Source organism: Sinohyriopsis cumingii, chromosome 10, assembly GCF_028554795.1.
Source record: "Sinohyriopsis cumingii isolate HCF-2022 chromosome 10, ASM2855479v2, whole genome shotgun sequence".
NCBI classification, from domain to species: domain Eukaryota; kingdom Metazoa; phylum Mollusca; class Bivalvia; order Unionida; family Unionidae; genus Sinohyriopsis; species Sinohyriopsis cumingii.
In genome coordinates, this window is record NC_142970.1 from 117950480 (window position 1) to 117968079 (window position 17600).

Here is a 17600-nt window from a genome sequence, read left to right on the forward strand (position 1 = left end):
TATTCTTAGTTTGAATTTTTGTTGAATATTTCACCTTTGAAGATAAAATATTTACCTTGGTAATAAGGGTCCCAAATGCACGAGTCTAAGTGAAGGTGTGGAATATGCTCATCCGTTGAGTCTCTGTTGTATCTTGCTCCGAGTCTAACTAGCTGATTAACGTTGCCTGCTTTAATATATATATATATATATATATATATATATATATATATATATATATATATATATATATATATATATATATTCCTTAAACATTTGCTACATTGTTATCGTGTGGCAGATAACATTTTCTGCTGCAGACTAGTAAATCTATATTAAAAAGGACATACCCTTACGATTATCAACAAATATTTTGTACATGATAATTGTTTCATTATATTTCGATACATGTGTTTTATTAGTAGTTTGTTATGACTTATCTTCGAATTTGCATAAATAGAAAAATATATTGTGATGCTGAAATGCTGTTTAATTTATAATATCAATTATATATGTGCAGATGTGGTTATACGTCGTGCAAAAGCTGGCTTTGTTATTGTGTATACCTTCATAAATAATAATTCTTTAAAGAGTGCATACGATACGAACCTTGCGCTAACAATCCAGCTGGACCCATCCATAGCCCTAAAGTTTAAAAGAGATTACAATATAGCAATAAATCAAGTTCTCTGTGTGCCTTCTACACAACTGTCTGCCAGATATAACAATTGACCCGTTTAAATATGAACATAACACATGGTATGTTATTCTGCTAAATAATTGAACTCTTTTCAATGTCAAGAAGAAGCATACGGTCAACAGAAGAATGTTTTCATGTCCATCACTTAAAAGTTGTACCTCAATGCTGCCATAACATGGATAGATATGTCGTATATATTGCGAAATTATGATCATTGGCAGCTGTTATGTTTATTCTACTGGATTTGGTTTTGATCCTTCAGCGTGTCCTAAAATGAAATCTGACGCAGCATCTCAGAAACGTTTCGGAGGCCATGTTGTTTTTCTCCATCGTTTTGTTTTATCGGGCTTTTACATTCAAATGCATTATTGCTGAACGAATTGCTGCTCATTGAAAGTCTTTTTTTTATATAGCATTAAGGACGATTTCTGGCAGAGAATGGCTTACCTCCGCCCCGAACCAACCTATTTGTATCTTTTAGCTGTAGCTTCACTGGCATTATATTATATGCACCTGGCTTTGATATTTCTAACATTCTCAATGTTCCCCGTTAATTTAGAATTTGCATTTAAACATTTCTTTTTGTTTAGAACTGTATTTTATGTGTGAGAACGACCAAATATGTCTTCGAATGGAAAGAATTTACTCAGTGCATTTGTTAAAAGAAAAATGGCTTCTGTGTGTATAATTCTAATATATCAACCTACATTTGTTTATCCTTTCTGTTATTTGTACTTGATAAAAATATTAGTCTTGTAAGAGGTATCACAACATGATATATTAAAATCTCAATGTCAGGTATATTCTACTGAAACATAGAACTGGGATTGTAGATAGGGTCACTCTTCTATCATGACTTATTCCTCAGGTATAGAAGCCATCCGCTTTTTCGTGTTAATCTAACCAATCGAGTTGCAAAATAAGTAACACTCTTTGTTTCTTTCTTTGCCCTTAAACACTGCGTCGAAATATTTAAAAATAATCGATCACAAGTCATCCTCTTGAATCTAGAATAGAGAAGTACCGGATTAGCTTTGATCAAATATCTTCCAAAAAGCATATCTCTTATTGTAGCTACATTAGGGCATTAACAGCACCAGACAAAATGAAGATTATAAATACAATTAAAATATTAATAAGAAAATAAATGCAGTTACAACGTAATTTCCATCATCGACTGGAAATGAGTTATGTTAATAATTTGTAAGCCATACTTTATATTGGTACAAGTCTGTTACGAATGCTATCTAGAATCAGTTTCCCACTTCTTTTAGTACAACACAGTCTTACGCAAATGTTTGACCCACTTTGTTAATGCTAATATCATTAAACACCATTCGATACTTAAAACCCTAAACAACTTCTTTTGCAAATGTTCTTCAGTTTATTTTGAGTTGTAAGAAAGCGTGACTGAAATATCTTTCACTGACCATAATCCACAAGCTTCTCGTTTCTCCCCTCTCCCGTTTTATGGAATTATGCAGACTCTGTTCGATCTTGAAAGCTTCATATACACTAGTTAAATGAAAGTTATGTGTATGATGATATTTCTGGTCTGCAACGAAAATGATTCCGAAAAATATGTAGTCAAACTTTATTAATTTTGGGTCACTGAGAAAGAAAATGATGCTTACAAATGTTGATTGGCTCTAGTTTTAAAGATATGATAATGGGTCAGTATATGCTACCCTTGACTTGGGAATAGCGGAAGATAAGCAAGTTATAAAAGAAAGGAATGTCAATTTAAACCAGAAGTGATTCAAGTACATCTTTGATTGGATCTATGAATATCACAGTACTTGGTTGTAATGTAAAACAATGAATCATGCAATCTGAAGATGCGCCATACATGATATAAATTGCATCATGTTATTCCCAGAAGTTACGGATGATGCACTCATAACTAAGCTTACATCACTCTGCTGAATAAATTACCCTATATCAGCTCTAGAAATCATACAGTGTAATGGTCTCTTATTTGTTAGTGTTTGAATTTGCATATTGGCACATTTATGTTCAGCCACAGTGAGTAGAGATGCCGCGTACCTGTGTGGACAATGCAGATAACTTGTGCTATATTTTTGATGAAGTGATTTTTTGCCTATCACCTTTATTTTGGCTGCATAATCTGAAATCAGGACAAGAGGTGGGCCCCATACATATGCTGCAACGTTTGTGCCAAAAGTCTTTGCCAGAGCTTGAACATTAAAAGAAAACTTTTCCTTTCTGCTGTGCCAAAGATTTGGAGAGAGCAAACATATCAGCGATTGTTAGTTCTGCATGGTGCCTCCAGTTTGGAAAGGTGTGTCAAAGAAAAAAGAGTGGACTGTGCTTTATCCAAATATTCCATCAGCTATGCGCCAAGTATCCCACGGAGAAGGACAGCCAGTTCCTGAATCACGTGAAACATTCTCACTTGAGTCAGACGCGGAAGAGGAAGAGGATGAAACTTCTAAGCCTGAACTATCAGTCACATGATCAATATTTTCTCCCATCCTCCTCCTCTGAGCCGCACCTCATAACACAAGGTGAACTGAATGACCTTGCCAGGGATTTGGAACTATATAAGAGTAAAACAGAGCTGTTGGGATCAAGACTACAGCAATGGAATTTTATGGCAGATGATGTTAGGAGTTCCATGTTCCGTGACCATCAACAGGATCTTGCCCAATTCTTATTCATGGACGGTGCACAATATAGGTACCTATTACACAGTTATGAAGTATGAACCAATGGACAGTAAATGAATGTTGAAAGATATATATATTTCACCTGCAGAAAAACACATCAGACAAAACAGTAAATTCCCTAACGGACTATAGTTGTTCTAAAGATTCAAGCAGCATCCAACAGTCTAGAGCAAAATATTCCAGCTGAAGAATAACACATAATCTCCAGATGAATTTTATTCTGCAGACAACTGTAACTATGCATATGATGCTATCAGACCACAGGAACATCTTTATATGTATGTATGTATGTATGTATGTATGTATGTATGTATGTATGCATGTATGTATGTATGTATGTATATATATATATTATAGAAGAAGAGAGATATTGAAGGTTTTGTCTGCTAAATGGAATATATATTTAAAAAGGTGTAAAGCACAGTTATGTAAAATATTTAACAAAAGCTACAGGATCATGTATTCATAAAGCTGGATAGGAAAAATATGATGTTATAATCGCGGGTCTTCTGTATGATGTTTATTCTGTTTCTAGTATGGGTCAATAACAGCTGCACGAACGGTTGAAATAAAAAAAATTATTTAGTGCTTGGCCGGAAAATGCTAATATTGTGAAGGTTTTCATGAGTGCATTTTAATATTGAAAGATATATATATATATATATATATATATATATATATATATATATATATATATATATATATATATATATATATATCACCTGCATAAAAACATAACACACAACAGTCAATTCCGTAACGGACTATAGTTGTACTAAAGATTCAAGCAGCATCCAACAGTCTAGAGCAAATTATTCCAGCTGAAGAATAACACATAATCTCCAGATGATTTTTATTCTGCAGAAAAATGTAACTACAGATATGATGATATCAAATCACTCGAACATCGTTATATGTATGTATGAATGCATATATATATATATATATATATATATATATATATATATATATATATATATATATATATATATATATATATATATATATATATATATATATATTGTGGAAGATGAGATATTCAAGGTTTGGTCTGCTAAAGGGAATATATATTGATAAAAGGTGTAAAGCACAGTTAAGTTATATACATATGTATAACAAATGCTATAGGATCAGGTATTCATAAAGCTGGATAGCGAAAATATGATGATATAATCGCGGGTCTTCTGTATGATGTTTATTCTGTTTCTAGGGAGGCTCAATAACAGCTGCACGAACGGTTGAAATTTATTTAGTTCTTGACCGGAATGATAATATTTTGGAGGCTTTCATGAGTGCATTTGAGTATGACCATCCTATTAGCTGAAATTGAAGCAAGTTGAACGACTAAGTATATTACGTGATACATATTTAAATGTCTTATTGGAATGCAGTCCATAACGTTATAACAAGAAATTCAGAACAGGGAAACTTAAAGAAGAAATAATGAAACATAGAAGGAGTAAAATTAACTATCTGCAACCATCATAGTCACCGTGTATTTTGTATGCTTGCATGATACAACCACTGATCAAGAGTTGGAAATAGGGAACAAACTTGAAATTGCCGTTTTGTATGAACCAAGACTTAAAGTGACAGCAATAATTGATAGACGCTTTGTCAAGGGTTATCAAACCATATCTAAAGACAAAACCTTGCCACCAGCTAAGTTTTGTTTTTAGTGAAAAAGGACAAATATCATCTATTTAACAATATGTTTTGTCATTTATGGCAGCTGGAAAGCCACGGGCAATGATAGCTACCTAAGCTTATTGATTTGTGCGTTCCTTCTCCGTAGATATAAGTGATGATAGAGCAAAAGGACGATGGTCAGTGCCAAAAAATATTACCAAATCCAGTTCGCTACCTCACTGGAAGTGCAGATGATATCACCATAATTCTGAATCGCCTTGGGTACTCTCAGTCACATTCAGAAACACTCGTTCTGGAGAACGCTATATTCAACAGCATCAATTCTAATGATTCGCTCTTGCTAGTAATTATTTCCACCGAGAACAATTCAGGCGTGTATTATGGTTTGGACAACTTTGACTTAAACAAAGAAATTTCATCTGGCAGTGTAATAACTCATGCAGAACACGTTCAAATTATTCAATAGGTGCAGTAGAATGCATAAGAAATAGCCACTATTTTTCTGCCAGTACCAAAATGTCACGAAATAACTATAAATACTGAAGCATCAGTGCTGATCTGTTTTGCAAAGCAGACGCAGAACTTGTGTTAGAGGTAGGTACAACTTTATCACTAAACTTAGATTTGAATCATGCGCGTTTAACTAATCTCTTACGGATGTGCAGCATGCAAACAAGTTCCCAAGATATGCAAACTGTTTATTCACGGGTTAGGTGACTTTGGATAACCCGATGATATATGGTGTCAATTAATTTTTCAATGAATATCAATCACACGATGTAGCAGTTTCTGGAAGTGTCCCAGATTCAAAGATAGGATGTCGGTAATAATTATAACATAGTCTAATATTATCTGTCTGTGGTTAGTAATGGTACTGTCTTGAGTGGTAGAATCAAATTAAATTCAGTCTTTATTTAGTATTTGGCATGGCTTGGCTGGGGTTTAAACCTACGACCTCTCGCATCCGAGGCGGACACTTTATATACTAGGCCAACGGAACGGTTGGTATACAAAAGAAGGGTAACTGCCTTGAAGATGTTCTGCTTGAGGCAAGGAATTAGTATCTGCGAGTGAGTGGTGGACAAAGAATTGTCTGGTAAACACCACAACCATACACACTCACAAACTTGCATCAGACTACATATGACAGTCATATCATAATCGAGCAATTAAGTAACCACCAAGCGAAATTCCAAGGTGGTGATATTATTGAAATCACCAGAAACGTTGCTGCATATCATCGATGGTATGTCACGCCATTACAGAGCAAAACATGTTGCGTAAACATTACATTTGACGGATATCACATCAAATGAAGACTTCACAACATAAGGAGATAAGACCACCACATAACAAGACCTGTGAAGCAGAGAAGAAGTTGATTGATACTTTTTAAGTTTTGACCATCCTTTCTGAAGCTAAAAGGACACATGAGTTGCATTATCTGTATATTTATTTGCATCTCGTCCAGGTTGCCGCGTGACCTTATACAAACATATAATCTTGCAATAGAGGTAATGAATACATTTGTCAAAGACGAGTTGATGCAAAAGAGCAAGCTTTCATAAAGCTGTCAAATAATGAAATTTAAAACATTTGTCTCTTCTCGTGTCATTAGAAAATGGAAACCTAAAAAGACCAGCTTGTATAGATTAGAGCAGAAACAAATATCTTTGGTCAGCTAACGTTGCCCAGTACCATGGACAGTGGTAGAGTCAAATACATTGCCAGTTAAATCTTGAAAAGCGTAGCTGTTCCAAAACATGTAATCAAATAATGTACCGTTAGAAAAACAAATGACGAGGAAACAGGCTATTATGTAAAGGAAAGGCAATAGCATATATTCGTGACACATTTTTAAAAAATATATCGAATGAGTCGTGTCAAGAGTCAAGAACATGTAGTATGGAATTCGTAACCAATTCAATCCATTCGTCCTCTATCAAGGTAGTTAAAAGTAGTTGCAACGACTTTTTGTACTGCCTTCACTTATTATCTTTATGCCAATAACAATGTTCATGATTGATATATCCAAATACTGAATTACTGGTATTGATTACCACGAACGTACTATATTGCAAGCAAGTAGTGCTCTTCGACACAGGCACAGTTAAAAATATATGTTTTTATGTCAAAGAATTCATCACTGCCAAAGTTCTTTAAGTGGGTTGAGGGCTTCCAGCGCTTCGTCCATTCGCAAGGTATATAGATGCCTTTGTTCTATTAAACATTTTTCAAGACGTACCCAACATGTACTGCAGCACTGAATTATTTCATGTGCCAGAAAGTATTGTTAAAGAGATTGAAAGCTATATTTACAGCATTTACACTAAAGATTGATACACGTGACATTACCAATCGATAAATGGATTAGCGGGCAATACTCCTGAAGCTATAATAAATATTGTTGGTATAGAGGTCACAGCCTTATTAATGGTGGCACTATGTTAACTACTGTTTCTCAGGAATTTTACAATCGCTTACAAATCTAACAGAGTTTTCTGATTTAAATCTGTCAGTATGGTGGTAATATGAATCAGTTTCTATATCTAGACTATACTGAGGCAAACACTTAGGTTTCCTCCGTCAGTCAAGGCGCCATCTGTGTGCCATTGTTGGAAGCATCCCATACAATATATAATTAGTATGTTTCTATAGTTGTGGGTACAAATGTTATTCTGTTTTAGAGCACAGTTGTGTTTCTGAACATTGGCAATGATGTGCTATTGGATTTTAACAGTTGCCAATGAAGTGATATTGCATTTTGACAGTTGGATGGCCACGGTGTGCAAAGACAGTCTCATAACCGTTAGGAACTCAAACCTCCACAATTATTCACGGTAATGCAAGAAAAGTAAAATACCCAGCAAAACAACGAGTCTGCTGTGATAAAATGTTCTGAAGCTGCACTATCAGAGTCTACCCTGAGTGGCATGTGTGTAATAACCACATGGCACAAAGTCCGCATTGCAACTTATCCACACCTGTTATTCAAATCCCTCAGAAGTTATTTATAGGTTCATTAGCAATTCTTAAGAATTTGGATTCGTTGAATCTGTAGTACCTCCTGGTACATATGAGCAAAAGAAATCGGAATGCGTTATCAAACACTTTGGAAGAAGATAAAAGTCTGATGGGTGACCAATATGTGTCCGAGTATGGTCATGAAACTGATGCTTCTAGTGGGATATATTTCATTAAACAGCGTAGAAAACGGACTCAGATCAAAGGCATGTTGAAGAGATCCATTCATATTATCACGCACTATAACAGTAATGATGTGAAGTTAATGTGCGCTTCTAATTCCAATTCATGTTCTTCATCACATTTAAGTTCTCAAAATAGTTCATCCAAATAGTTATGTTGCTGACTATAATCAGAACAGACAATGAGCGAAATTGCAATTTATTTACTTTCGAAATAGCTAAGTACTCGATGGTGACTCACTTACCACAAAATCAGTCAACAATGAAAATGATGTTACCCAAACAGATGATGTGTCTCCTGAAAAGGGTCTGTGACTCTCAAACCAGCAATGGAAATCAAATGCACGGTGTGGGAGCTGGTTGATTTCATATTCTGTATTAAACATATTGTATCTCAAGAAGAAGGAAGATTGTCAAAGAATTGTACACATTTACTGTCCCGAAATTGACTCTGCATTATGTTTAATTTAATAGAAACACCCCCAAAAATTCCGATGGCGTGTTGTTTTATGTTAGTTTGAATTCAATAAAAATTTCCGTATTTTTGTTTCCGTTTTAGGGGAAAATATTTAAACATTGCACGTGAGTAACACTTCTTAGCATGATTGGAATATGTCTAGAATGGTCCAGTGAAAAGAAATGCGAAATATTGATTTGGTAGTATTTTAGTTTTCTGGCTGAATTTAATATTCTGATATGTTTATAGACTACGCGCAGGCTTATTGTATTGATTGTTCTACTTCAAGCGACTACCGCTAGCCATTTGTGTAAAAGATGTAAAAATCGCTACTTATATTAATGGTTCTAAATCAATGTAATTAGCTTGTAATCAGCATGGGTATGTATACTACATATACTATGCCGAAATATGATGTGGCGCTTTTGTCTTACATAATGTAATTCAATAGGTGCACCAGCCTGAGAATGTTTTGCACTGATGCACAAAATATGCACCTGACATCACAGCCTGATTTTTAATTAATGTACAGATTCTTTCAACTCAATACATATTATCATTGTGCAAACTCACCAAGGATTAGTATGATCTCCACGACTGCCATCTGCGTATTTGTCACAAGGGTTTGTTGTTCTTCATATTTATGAAATTCAAATCCGTACCTGCCTTATCTCAAAATGAACACAGTCACGACTTTGAAAGACAACACATTTTGATTGATGAAACAATGATGTGATTCAATATCGTCTGCATAATTTTGTATTTTGTGGGGTAAAAATGTAGTGGTCAGCTATTACGTTTTACGAATTGTAGACCAAAACATGTTTAGAAGTGATATACGTGCGTGGGGCAAGTGCCATTCCCCATTTCCCTATAAGACGGCGCTCATTATAAGATTAAATACTGTAAATAACTCACGTCTAAAAATCATTTTAATCATTCGTTTTCTTTAAAATCAAGCTCTAAGCAAAATACGAAACTGTAGGCTGTAAACTATTTACTTAGTTTATTAAAACATAACCTACATAAATTTCATTCTCATAGACTAAGATGAATATCTAAAGACCATCCGCCATATATTCCGGACTTTATTAGGACATTGTAGTCTGGTATTGTGCCACAGCCACTATGTTCCTAACGTGGTGAAGAAGGCAATGGATCAAACAAATGAAACATGGGTACACAATTAATGTGTTAAGTCTGTGCAGTTGTCCGTACACCACCGTATCAAAACATGGCTATAAAAGCAGTCAAAGGTTTGATCAATCCCATAGACAGGTAGAAAACGACATAGTTTAGTTACTTCTTCTTTTATGCCTCAGGGCACTAAAATTTGCAAATAATTCCATAAAGGTACTGTAATAATTTTCTTATGGCAACAATTTACAAGGCATACTTCCGAATTTGATTTGACAGTCACGTTTCTCATTTATATGCTGTTATCCTCTAATTTGCTGGGGCACCAAGTGGCCGAGTGGTCTAAAGCGCTCTCCGTTATGGATCACTGCCATCTCACCTCTGTTTGCGTGGGTTCGTATCTCGGATTCAGCCAATGTGGGTATGTTAGAATGCTTGCCAGTGGTTTCTCGTGGGTCGGTGGTTCTTTCCGGGGTTTTCCCGGGTTCTTTCTCCACCATTAATACTGGCAGCTAGGTATAGCCTATCGTGTGCTGAATAATGGCGTTAAACCCTAGAACAACAACAAAAATTCTAATTTGCGACATGGTTTTCTCGGTGGAAAAATCTCGATGTTATCAGATTGTGTCCATATCGTTAAAATACTACTTTTTAAAAAAATCGTGTTGTAAATCAGATTATGCAGTATGCAGAAAACGATTCTCTTATGATTTAACTTGAGTTACATTTTGTTGTCCTACGCAGAAATAACAAAATAGTTTGAGGAACTATTTCTCCTACCCATTTTTACAATGCAAGAGGACTACACTCCACGATATTCAGTGCATCAAATTGCATTAATATACAGGTCATAGTCCAAACAAATTTTTAAATAATATTTGAAGATGATTAGTATATCTTTACAATTAGGAATATATATTCCTTTTAATGGAGAAACATGTATTATAATAAATACGCGTACAGACAGACAATGTTCCGGCTACCACAATGAAGATGATATACAAGTGGTATAGGATAATATTTGAAACTTAAACAGGGTCCCTGATAAATAGGATGTAAAGTTTCTAGACCGGGAAATTAACATGAGGCCGCCATGTTGAAATGTATGCGTAGCAGTAGATGACAATCTGTAATCGGACGGAAATACCATATTACAGCAAACGTTTTTTATATATGGTGAGTTTGTCTCCTCTTAATAGTAGCATGCACTGTGTGCTTGGAGGGAAAGGTGAGTTTGAAGTCCCTCTAAGCCAAATGCCGTAGGAGAGTCCTGTGCTAAACAGGGTCAAACTTATACGGAAAGAAATTAACATTTACTTTAGGTCTCTATCTTGAAAGGTATGTTTTTAACAGTGATTACTGAAGCAACGTTCTGCTGTCGAACTGAAAATGGGCAGGGTCCAGTTTTTATGTACAAATTTAATGCGCAATCAGCGACCTAGTAAAAAAAAATCATAAAATATCAAATACACAAGTGAGGTCAAAAAGGTCCATAGTTTTAGATACCTATATTAAAACAAAGCATAAGAATAATATTCACTTGACCAGAGAAGTCAATGGCAGTTCACAGCAGAAGAGGTTTATGCACCCTAACCCCTATTTTATACCTGCATTTTTCACATCCAAATGCCATTTTTTACAGCATGTGGTGCTCACAGTGCAAACGCAAGCCCTTTCCCTGGATGAAAATTTTGAAAAACATTGTCTACTAAATAGTTTGATGCAATTCAGAATAGATGTCATTCAAGCCGTTTTTGAGATACTCTAGTTGTTTTGAACCCACGTGTCTACTGCTATGGGAGGCTAGCTCTTCTTCCTAGCCAACTATTGGTATTTCATTATCAACATACTGCAGAGCAGCTGTGGAAGGTGTACATGCCTGACATCAATTTCAAGAACAACACAAGCCCAAAACACCTAGTTCACAAATATATCCATATCTATAAATACTAAACAATAATAGCTGAAAAAGTCACACCATAGCCTTAAGTTAAGAAATTTGCCAGGGGCCAATTTGCGAAACTGGACCCTGCCACCAAATGCTGTATTACGACATACTTTTCACTTGAAGTGTCTATTTGCAGCATTGGAGGGAAATATTATTATGAGCGCCCTCTTGCAGTCGTATGCATACAGTAGTCAAACTGGCAACCGATTTCAAAAGGCAGGACTAGAGCATAGTCTACAATGAATGACAAACTGGATAAAATTACACAAAAATAATGTCATCACAGGAATGCAAAAAAAAAAAAAAATTAAAAAAATACATGAATACTGCCTTAACCCTGGATATATATGATAACATTGCTTAATTTCAAACTCTGAGTACAAGAAGATTATGTATGCAACTAATCTTCTTACAAAAATAATTTGATAGATTACGGTTAGATTTACAGGTACTTATCAGTTAAAAAGTGTGTCCATGTACGTTTCTAACTGAGGATTTTCCCACGTTCACAGCAACTTCTCAAATGGGTAACATAAACCTGATCTATCTTTGTCCTATGATACGTATAAAAAGCGTGGCATACACTCCATAATATAATACATCATAATGAGAATAATAATAATAACAATAATAATAACATTTTTATTGTCTGTAGCTACCTGAGTACGTTTTGTTCCACAGGATTGTACTGGATATACTGAAGCTTGTTTTGGTGTAGAAAATATGATCGTTGGCTAGGGAATATTATAAAGGGAAGTAACTATTGGCATTATAGAAAGTACCAAATGTATTTTACTTAATTCGTAAAAGTTCTAACATAGTGTCGTGGGCGATATCAGCTCTAGTATCATTTATATGGTACGTCAATGACCTTATACACCGGTTCTTTTACAATGAAACCTGTTTGAATAATATGATAGGTTCGTTTAAAAAAGAAGGTTAGGAACACTACATAAGGAGATATATATTCTTGTTTTCTTTTTTATCAGACGGATTGTAAAGTTGTAGGGGCACTAAGAGGATTACAGAAGAAATTTGTATTGTTAAGGATTGCTAATTCTATTGAATATCGTTCTCAAATCTTACACTGAGTGCATAGGATATTTGTTTTAAACATAAGTGAGATGGGGAAGGTTGGGACAGTATACACATACTTGGCAAAAACACTATCAGTCAAGGTCAAGTGAATGTCTGCAACAGATTTAAAGAAAATAAAATTGAAAAATACCCATGTACTAGCATTGATAAAAAATAAATAAACATTATTTAATGTTTGTCTTTATGCGAACTATTTTGTTTAATATGTTTATTAGCTTGGGAAGGACTATAATCTGAGATTCCTAATGGCATGATACAAATGTTACAAATACGATCTAAGGTTGATTGAAATAGAAAAGTGTCATTTGGCATGTTTTTTCTTTTGTTTATGTTAATGGCGGCAAGGAACTGTCTTTACTAAAACTAACTGTTTACTCTTAAACGAATAGCTGACCTGCAGATACTGCTAGAGCACTTACATAGTTCTTTCAACATCTTGCATTCGGATACAAAATGGACCACTTCTAACATTTTTGTAGCATCAAGTTGTACATGTATAAGAAAATATTTATGGACCACGTGTAGATTTGTATCTTTGTATCTCGTCAAAGGATGCTGCAAACTTTCTGGCTGACTTATTCCTTTGAGTATCACTTAAATGCGTGTATCGGCCTCATTAAAATAGAATTACTGCATATTCATTAATGCTTGGTGACTCACATAATCGCACATCCATTCCGCATTTCAGAAACATAATTCAATTCAATATAATTTTGCTATGGTGTAATATAGGACATGAACACGTGAAGATTTTGTCCTGTGAAGACAATTTAAGTTCAAACCAAGGCAGCCGATTTGGGCTGATCCAGTTTTAGTGTGCCAACACACCCTTTTCCGGTCACGATGTCGGTCCTGTAGTCACTAATCTAACCTAGTTCTTAAATTCAATAGACGATATAGGTTGGGAGTGGAAAGAGGTCGGATTTACATTTCGTAAACAATCGTGATTACCTTTACCTTTATCGCATCACCATTATGCGTTTAATCACGACATTGAACATTTTTCTCAAAATAATTATTATATTTGTTATATAGCTGGAGGTTGGAATATAAAGATGATATGGCCAGTTTCTATAAACTAATTATAAGAGTTATCAAATACAGAAAATTTAAATTTAGCAATGAAAAAATCCTGAAGTTAATACTCATTTTAACAAGGCGTGATACAGATCTTTATTTCTACAACAACAGCGATAGTCCAAATAAGAGACAGAAAGGATGGTCTAAATCATGGAATAGATGCCATATTTATTTTTGGAATTTGCACCTCCATTCCATAGAATCTTGCTGAAGTCTTTGTGAATGTTATCGCATTTTGAATTTCGAACGTTCACTTGTAATGACTTAAGATAGCGTGTGCTAACCAAGGTCATTCTTTGGGCAGGTATACATTGTAAACTGCTGGCTACATCAGATAAACTAGGTCTACCAGGATATATATCTTTTGAATACACAAATAATTACAATTGTCGAAATTTTAATGAGAATGAACCAGACACCACAATAAAGTATAAAATATGATGATATCCGGTGTAAATGACGCGTCTTAATGATAACCAAATATTGAAAAAATTTAACAGGATTATAATTAACGAATTGAATAGCATAAAAAGTGTAGTAACCTTTTAAAGACAACAAATGCCGCTCCCCAGTTAGAAAACGTTTTCTAAATAGAGGATATGAATATATAATTTTTGTATCTAATCACAGCAACCGATACGCATTGCCATCGACGCATTTATCACACGTGAATGAACGAGAAGTGATTAAGTGGCTCTCCAGTGCACTTTTGCTTGATCCAGATATTGTGATGATTGATCTTCATGATGCTGTAGCCTTATCCGTTATTTAAAGATTTGTTTTATATTCCGTCCTACTATCTTCAACTGTAAAATGGCACATGTATTAAAGGAACTACTGAGAGACAAACATGACAGATGTACATGTATGTATCATTAACTGATTCAAAGCACGTGGATTTATCTAGCGTAATATATTAATGTATATACTTATCAAATGTTTCCAGTGTGAGTACCACATATCAGAATAGAGAAAATTTGAAAGAAAGATGTGTGCCAAAACGTGAAAGATTTTCTCGTGGGCCACTGATAACCTCTTAAGACATTTTAGAGCTGTTCTGATACGGCATCCGCTGACTTCAGTCTCTGACACACTGGTGTATAGAATCGTGGTAGTGTTTCAAACAAGGTATTCAATTATTAACTGAAACATTATATATTATATTTCAACTAAACAAAATCTTTAGAGTAAAATATTGGTTAGGATATTATATTCATTACCATTTAAGTAGACAAGTAGCAAATGCTCGCAAAAGGATCGATTATATTTATTTCAGTATCCGTGCAATTGCGTAATTGTCACGCATGTATAAGCATATTACGAAATAATTAACCTGTCTAAATATATGTTGACAATGTCGACCTTTTTGAGCCTTCATTAAGCTGATTTCGTAATAATTATCTGACTCTTGTCTGCATATTCAGTAATAAATGTTACAATTTCATGTGCGAATTAATTTTAAATGTCTTATTGCATACGTAGATCACACAATTATCTCTCACATAGACATGCTGATTAGACAATAAATGTTACACCCGCATAAGGAGATTTGGTGACCATTCTCTCTCCTTCATAATATCATAACCTAATAATTGTCTCACTTGTGTTGCAAAAGTATATACATTTATACTGACCCCGAATGCATAAGGATACGGCGCGATAATTATCTCGCCTGCATACACATACTATTTTTCTTGATAGCAGGTTAACCGGCATAAACAGAAAACGTGATAGTTATCATACCCGCGAAAGGATGATAATTAAAAAAATAGTTTCACCAGCATAAGCGGTTTAACTGATAATTGTGTGCCAATAATAAGCAAGATCTGCTATAAATGACTAACATGAACAAGCAGACAGTGATACTATTACTATTCAGGTGTATTACATGATAATTAACTCAGCTGTTTAAAGAGTTTGTTATGATGGACCAGAACTGTGGGCCCCGAGTGGCCCAGAGGTCTAAAGCGCTCATCGTTACGGGTGACGGCCATCTCACCGTTGTCTGCGTGGGTTCGAGTCTCTGATTCGGCCAGAGTGGGTATGTGAGAAAGCTTGCCAATAGCTTCTCGTGGATCGTTGGTTCTATCCGGGGTTTTCCCGGGTTCTTCCTCCGTCTTTTATAATGTCCACCATGTATAGCGTATTTTGTGCTGAAAATGGCGTTAAACCCTACAAAAGCAACAACTGACAAGCTGTTTCAGCAGATGTCTTGACATTTCGTTTCACAATCGAGATTAGGTTACTTATTAAATACCTTACGTGATAAATATGTTAGTAGTGATGGGGGCATACTAGGGCAGTATCGTTTATATAAAGAAAACAATTGATCGGTACTAGTCCAAACAAAATCGGCCAAGGTTTATATAATAAAAAATGTGGCCATGCAATATAGGTCAATATGGGGATTTTGAACAGTGTGTGTCACTTGGGGCAATATGGAAATCGAACATAGGAAATGTAAAGTGACGATAAATTGGGACTTTCTAGGGCTTAGAGTAACTGAAAAGGGTTACGTCTCGGTACCGGACATTGGCAACAATGCTGCAAGTGGCTGATCTAAAATGGGCGGATGTACTATGCATGACCTGGACATATACGAAAAAACGTAATGACGTTATATACGGTAAATTAAACAGATCACATTATCGGCACAATAACTCCAAAACAACAAACAGGTACAAAAATAAACCTAAGAATGCCCGACAAGAACCGCACGGTACTAAAGGTTTCTTAAAAATGCAAATTTATATTGCTAATATGAATCCCTTGCTAAGTCATTGATTGATTGATTGATTGATTATTTTTAACGGCTCATCAGCACTGTAAGGCTATTTGGCGCCAAACAGAATGTTATTTGTATAATCTTTTAAAAATTATAAAAAGTCTCATATCGACCAGCGATATAAAAAAACAGTTGAAATTACAACGGTAACATGGTAACGGTGCAAAAATAAAGCTTCCCGATCAACGGGAGATGTAAATGTTCTATGTCAATGAAAAACGATGAAAAGGTATTAAAATGGGATGGCACATATATTGCATAAAACTGCACAAGGTGATAGCATTAAAGCCAGAGTTTTGAGTAAATATTTACGGCTTTCAGGAACTCTATAATACGAGTGATGTTTATAGTGTCAAAAAGTTCTTTCATGTCATGCACAATGTAATAACGATCGCGCGTAGGTTGCAGGTCAAAGCACTCTATCATAAAGTGCTTGACAGTGAATGGTTCATTGCAAGAAACGCACTCTGGTGGGTCTTCACCTTTTAGTATGTGGGTGTGGGTGATATAAGTATGACCAATTCGGATTCTTGCAATGACTACCTCCTCCCTACGCATGGTTCTGTAGGAAGGAGTCCATTCTCCTAGAGTTGGCTTGATTGCATGAAGTTTGTTATTCATGGCATCATTCCATGATGCCTGCCACTTCTGACGAAAGAACTTTCTGATACAAGGTTTAAAATCAGTATACGGTATTTTAAAATTAGATGGCTCTTGAGTAAGGGCCATTTTAGCAGCGCGGTCTGCTTTTTCGTTACCTTTAATACCAATGTGGCTAGGTAACCAACAGTATATTATATTGTGGGAGACACTCAGCTCGGTATTTTTGAAAAGTATGTTTTTTAATAATGGGTTCTCCAGTTTTCTATT

General features: G+C 35.1%; 1 protein-coding gene across 2 annotated transcripts in view; it reads right to left on the bottom strand.

The window, feature by feature from the left end:
* LOC149791091 (uncharacterized) overlaps positions 1-9336 on the bottom strand; it is a 45814-nt gene extending 36478 nt beyond the window's left edge. Inside the window, exons 1-3 of one of the 2 annotated variants that reach the window (XM_089971467.1) lie at positions 9256-9336; positions 589-624; positions 56-169 (exon numbers count right to left, since the gene is read on the bottom strand). In XM_089971467.1, the coding sequence (XP_089827593.1) occupies positions 56-169; positions 589-624; positions 9256-9286 (181 nt within the window). In that variant the 5' untranslated portion in view covers positions 9287-9336. The remainder of the gene's footprint in view (positions 1-55; positions 170-588; positions 625-9255) is intronic. The other variant, XM_089971468.1, reaches the window with a different exon arrangement.
* Between the last annotated feature and the right edge of the window lie 8264 nt (positions 9337-17600).